The 6171-nt window shown below is 49.1% G+C and overlaps 1 protein-coding gene across 1 annotated transcript in view; it reads left to right on the plus strand.

Moving 5' to 3' along the window:
- The window catches only part of LOC109294468 (putative short-chain dehydrogenase/reductase family 42E member 2), a 43909-nt gene that overhangs the window by 24862 nt on the left and 12876 nt on the right, over nt 1–6171 (plus strand). Inside the window, exon 9 of the mRNA XM_019512849.1 lies at nt 3947–4084. Within this exon, the coding sequence (XP_019368394.1) occupies nt 3947–4084 (138 nt within the window). The remainder of the gene's footprint in view (nt 1–3946; nt 4085–6171) is intronic.

A 6171-nucleotide genomic window follows, 5' to 3' on the forward strand; every position in this document is an offset into this window, starting at 1 on the left:
CCCTGGCGGGGGGTCTGGCTAGAAGATCTACTAGGTCCCTTCCAACCCTTAATCTATGAATCTATGAATCTATGAAAAACACCACCATGGCCACCTGCAGAAGCTCCCCGCTCACCGCCACCATGCCACCACCGCCTGTGGGTGGTCTCCATGCCCCCCCAGCCTCAGGAGGCATGCAGCATTCATGCTTATACCCATACGGGAAGAGGCCCTGCCAGTGATCTTGGAGTACCTGGATCAGAAATGGGGCCAGCTGATAAGCCAGCATATGGAGAAGGTGGAACAACTAAGAGAGAAACTGGAAGAACTTTCCAGCAGGCCAGAGGCTGGAATATTGATAGTGGCAGATGGTATCCAGCAGGCAGAAGTGAAATGGGCGCACATGACAACTGAGCAAAAGAACAAGCAGTCCAAAACAAGAGGCAGGAGGAGTGACTGGTTCTGCTGAGGCTGCATGCAGAAGGTGAAATACCCAAAACCAAGAGAATGGAGAGCAAGGGCTGCCAAGCCCAGGCACACTGTAAATCAGATACATGCTCCAGAAGAGACGTATTGGCTGAAGCCATAGCCAGAAAACAGGCTGGAAAGCCAGAGTTGAGGAGGATGGGATGAACACCTGGAGACACCCTAGAAAAGGCAGAGTCACACCCAAAACCCAACCTCAAGGAAGAGCTAAGTACCACACAGGAACAAAAGCCATCCCAGTGGCAGTCAGGGGACCGAGATAGGGATTAGGAAGTCCTGAAAGGGAAAATCAGTAGGAAGTGAAGAGGGCCCCAAGGAGCAGTGGTGGAATTAGGTTCAATGGGGTAGACACCAAAGAAAGAGATTGGGATAACCCCAGATAAGGAAACAGAAGGCTAAAGATAATCTTTAAACATTGCTAATCAGGCAAGAATGGGGGCAAAGGCCTGGAAAAAGGCCTCAGTTGTATGTCTGTGTCATGATATGGCCTCCCCAGGGATGGCCATGATGTCCCTAGGGTCCCATGACCATTCCAGCTCCGCCTTGTGGGCACCTACTAATCTCTCCCACCACGTCTTGCTGGTTTAAATAATGAATTGAGACACTGCCCTTGGGTTGCTGCTCGGTCACAGTCCTGACAGACTTCTCTAAGCCCTGTGGGTTGTTGGACCCCTGACTGCGTCCCACGCTCAAGAGGTGCCTTATGATACTCCCAAGCATTATGGGCTAGATGCGTGGCTCCAAAGTCTCCCATTTACCTTGCAGGTGGCAATTAAACGTTGTCCCTTTTTGAGGCCTTCATCTTGCTTGGCCTCCTGTCACTGTGCCCTCTCTGGCGCTGGGTTCTCCACACTGTAGTGTGCCCCAATGAGACCTCCCCAATAGCCTTAGCCTTGTCTACCAGTTTAAGTAACAGAAAACACAAGCCCCTGGGCTACAACACAACGATAACATAGGGTCTACACTCATAGAGTCATAGATTGTTAGGGACCTTGCAGATCATCGGGTCTAGCTCCCCTGCTCTAGGCAGGAAGACAACTGGGGTCAAGTGACCCCAGCAAGGTGACTGTCCAGTCTCCTCTTGAAAACCACCAGGGTAGGTGACTGCACCACCCTCTGGAGGGAGTTTATTGTACACCCTGCACCCTGATTGTGAAGGTGTTTTTCCTGGTATTAAGCCTGAAGCGCCCTTCCAGGAGCTTGTATCCATTGGTCCTAGTCTTCCCCAGGGGTGCCCTAGTGAACAGTTGTTCACTGAGCTCCTGATGTACTCCTCTGATATAGCGGTAAGCCGCTACCAAATCCCCTCTCAACCTTCTCTTCTTTAGACTAAAGAGGCCCAGGTCCCTCAGCCTTTCCTCATATGGCCCTGGGATTTATATGTGCTCAAAGCCCTGCCTTTGTCTGGTCACCCGACCAGGTGCAGGTGCAGGCTAATTCCCTCCTTAGCCTGCTACCACAGCAGCCTGCACCTACAGGGGTTCTGCCTGGCTCCTAAGGCTCTCTCTCTAGGCATTTTCTGCCCTTAAAGGAGCAGGCACCCCTTAGTACCCTGAGACAGTCAGCAACCTCCCAGGGCAGGCCAAGTAGTGGACACTGAGGAAATTGTTTGCGACGAAAAGCAGGAGCTGTTGCATATGTCAGGGTGTAGGTGGAGGCTGGGGAAGACCCAATGGCCAGGAAAAAAATTGAGTTCTGAGCCAATCAGAAGCATGTGGGGGCCCCACTGCAATCAGCCCGCAAAAATGGCAGCCAGCCCTGTGATCTCCCCATGATATCAGCCACCTGCCTCCTTGAGCTGGGTAGCCCCTATCAATGAGGTCCTCTGTACAGCTGTCAAGTTAACTGCCAAAAAGAGACCCGTTCCTACTCTGCTTCAAACACATAATTGAGGTGGTGAGAATACCGTCAAGGATCCCCTACCATCACATTCAAACATGCCAGAAACCCATAGTGACACATGTTTGCAAAGCACCCTCATTGCCTCAGTTTCAGATTTTGAGATTTTCAGATGTTGGCATTATAACATAGCAACGGTAGGACTTCTCCAGATCACATTACCTAACACATGTTGAGCTAACATCCAACTGCTCCACAGAGGTAATATGTTCAGGAGGCTCCAACGCAGAGTGGTAGCTGGGAAAGACAAATCAGCCCTCCTACTGCAATCTCAAAATCTGAAACTGAGGAAGGAGGCAAGTTGGCTTTCTGGCAATGATCTCAAGAGTGTCAGGGAGTCTGCATATATACCCTCTGGCACATGAGTTTTTAAATAATGTTCTTAAAGCCAGACACCTAAGTATCAGCTAACTTTGATCTAATATCTCTCCCAAATCTATAATTGCTCCAGTAAAATATATTACCCAAACAACTCTTACTTTTTGCCTGTTTCCTACAGCATCATAGTTACAGCGACATCACTGCCTTACTTTTAGGCACGGGAATACTCAGCACTGCCATATGTGAATCTTGGGCTTGGTGACTGAACACATAATACAGGGTAACAGATAACATAGTTGGAGAGAGAATTAAAATAAAAAATCTGCCCTTTTGTGTGAGAGAGAAATCCTAAGTGAAACCTGCTGCGGTGGAAAGGCTAAGCTTGTATAACTGCTTATCCCACATTATTTTAGGGTTTTTTTCAGCCAAATCTTGTAATGACATCTTAGTTCAAAGCTGTCCAGCTTTGTCCACTGGAAGGCTGACATCTTTATTCCCATCTTTCTCATGGGCTTCATTAAGTGGATGAAATGGAAATAATTAGCTGAAATAGCTAGCTATACTCTAGACACTAGTACCACTAATTTCATGGTAATAAAATTCCCATGATATGAAAAAAGCTATGTAGTTGACAGAAATGCTAGGCTATCTTTCAGGTATAAAATGCCCGTCCTCAGGTCTGGGAATGGATCAGGTATAGCCTAAGCTAAATACCATGTCTAATGATTACTTTTGTTTAACATGTACAAATGAATGTAGTCATATAAGGGAAATAGTAAATCTGTGGAACAAGGAGAAGTTAACAAGCAGTTACAGACCAAGTAAAGAACAATGGAGAAAGATAAATTGTTTAAAATTCTAATGAACCATAAAGCCATTGTGTGTGTTAAGTTCTTGGTTTTCAGAGTTCAGTGAAAGTATGATTTTTGTTCCCAGGCCCATCTTCTGAAGGTAGTGCATAGGTTTTCCTTAAGGACCATAATTGTGAGGTCATAAATGGAATGGTTATTCTGGGAAAAATGTTGTCCCACTTGTGGTTTGGGTGTTTTTTCCATAATTTTTCTGTGAGAGTTCTGGAAACAACACGCAGATTTCCAGCCACAACAGACTGCACAATTTCATAACAGCTTCCATTGCAACTACAGCATTACTTTTTATTTTTTGGCAGAAACCAATATAATGAGTCGCTCAGCCATTAACTTCCGTAAACTCCTAAATTTATTTCCCTTCCTGAAATTATTTAATTATTGTGTTTCTGCAGAAGAATATTGAATGGAGGCTATTTAACTTCAAGTTTGGAAATCCCAATGCTCAGATGAACTGGGTTCATGTTGGAAATCTTGTACAAGCTCATCTGTTAGCTGCTGAAGCTCTAACGCCTGAGAAGGGATATAGAGCTGTAAGTAAACAACTAAATAACCTGCTCAGTTTGATATAGTTCAAGAAGACAGGTCAAATTTCTCTGTCTTTCAGATATAAAAATCTGTTTTATAGATAGAAACCATTGAGTTCTTCATGCCAAATATTTGCATTGAAAAATGCAGTTTGGTGCATCTTGTTCTTACATTACATTTTTCCTTCTTGTAAACAAGACTCACAAAGGTAATGTAGGAATACTATGTAAATTAATATGCCTAGCATTATCAAATATTATAGAATAATTTGTTTTTTAAAATGTCAGCTCTGATTCTGGGTGCATAAGCCTTTAGGTGAGCAACCTCCAGTGAGCAACCTCAGGGCTGTATTACAGAGAGCAGTGGCCTGGTCACATCAAGCCTCCAGCAGTAAGAATTTCCCCACTTCTTTCCCCCCAGTGCTCAGAAGCATGTTCCCTTCCTATTTTTCCTCATCTCCATTGGTGCCACTGTCCTGGGGGCGGGGGAGGCCCCAGAGCCACTCCTGCCTGCTCCGGCTGGACTGTATAGGGCATGGGCTCAGCTTGGGACAGGGGCAGGTGAGTTTCCCCTCCCCACCAGGTGTTCCCTGCCAGCCTGAGAACAGGCACAGGGCGGGAGAAACCCACCTGCTGCCACCACTGTCCTGGGCTGAGCCTGGCCTCCACACAGTCCAGCTGGAGCTAGGCAGAAGTAGTTCTGGAGCTCCCCTTGCCCTCTGAACAGTGGAGGCAGTGGCGGACATAAAAGGGTGGGAAGGGGAGGGGAGGACACATGCCTCTGAGCATGGAGGGGAGGTGGGGGGATTTTTACCTGCTTTGTGGACTTTAAAAAGTCCCTAAATGCTGTGGCATGGTCTGCCCACCCTAGTAGGCAGGAGAGAGGAGAAGAAGGCTGGGAATAGGGAGGCTGCCCGCCCTGACAGAGCCAGTCACTGTTCCTGCAACCTTTTGTGGAAAATGTTCCCCTTCTGGTATTGCCTGATGTTACATGCATAGAGAACTCCAATACATTTCATAGATTTCATAGACATTAGGGCTGTAAGGGACCTAGGGCTGGAAGGCTGGAAGCATCCAAGTGTTTCTTAAATGTATCCAGAGTAGGTGCTTGCACCACTTCTGGAGGGAATCTATTCCAAACTCTGGAGACTCAGACAGTAAACAAGTTTTTCCTTATGTCCAGACTAAAATGGTCTTCCAGCAGCTTGTGACCATTAGACCTTGTTTTTCCTTGGGGTGCTCTGGTGAACAGATGTTCTCCTAGTTCCTGATGCACATTCCTTATATATCATATCCCAATTTATTTCAGGCAGAGGGCCACTTACCCAGTTTCAGCAAGCTGTCAAGGGCCACGTGGGTAGCCCCTCCCCTTGACAGGGCCCCCGCCCACTGGTCATCATCCTGGAACCAATGTCCCAGGGCCAGCACCAGTGGGGCCCAGAGTGGGGTGCAGGCTGGCAGGGGTCTGTGGAGCCAGGCTGGGCTGCACCAGCAAGGAGAGGGGGGAGCTGGCCTGGCTCCATAGAGCCCCTGCCAGCCAGGGCCCTGTACTCCTGCCACCCCACTCTGGGCCCCACTGGCACTGGCCCTGGGACACCAGTGTGGGCCCTGTGCACCCACTCACTCCCAGTGCCCCCCAGCCCTGCAGTACAGGTGGGGGGCAGTGTGCAGCCCCGACCCCCTGCTCCCCAGCTGGGGACAAGCTGGTGCTGAGAGTAGGAAAAGCAGCCCCTCCCCCGCCTGGTGGCCCACGCTCCCTGCTGCAGCCACTTGCAGCCCGTGCAGGGCTGTCCTGAGCAGGCACAGGCAGCCCCAGGCGGGCTGCGAGTGGCTGCAGTGCAGGGTGCCAGCCATGGAGCAGGCGAGGGGCTGCTTTTCCTACTCTCAGCACCAGCTTGTAACCTGCCCCCAGTGTCAGCCTGGGCTCCGTGCTGGCTCTGGGCTCACCTGTTGGGGCTGTGCCACAGTGGCAGTTGCTGTGGACCCCCTGCTTGCTGTGCCGGGCAGTGTTTGCCACCAGTGCCTCTGGGCTGCCCAGCGCGTGAGCTCCAGAAGGCCAAAGGGCATTACCAGGAACATCAAAGCTCAAATAA

The sequence above is a fragment of the Gavialis gangeticus genome, unplaced genomic scaffold (assembly GCF_001723915.1).
Source record: "Gavialis gangeticus isolate Ggan-Ray unplaced genomic scaffold, GavGan_comp1, whole genome shotgun sequence".
NCBI lineage: Eukaryota > Metazoa > Chordata > Crocodylia > Gavialidae > Gavialis > Gavialis gangeticus.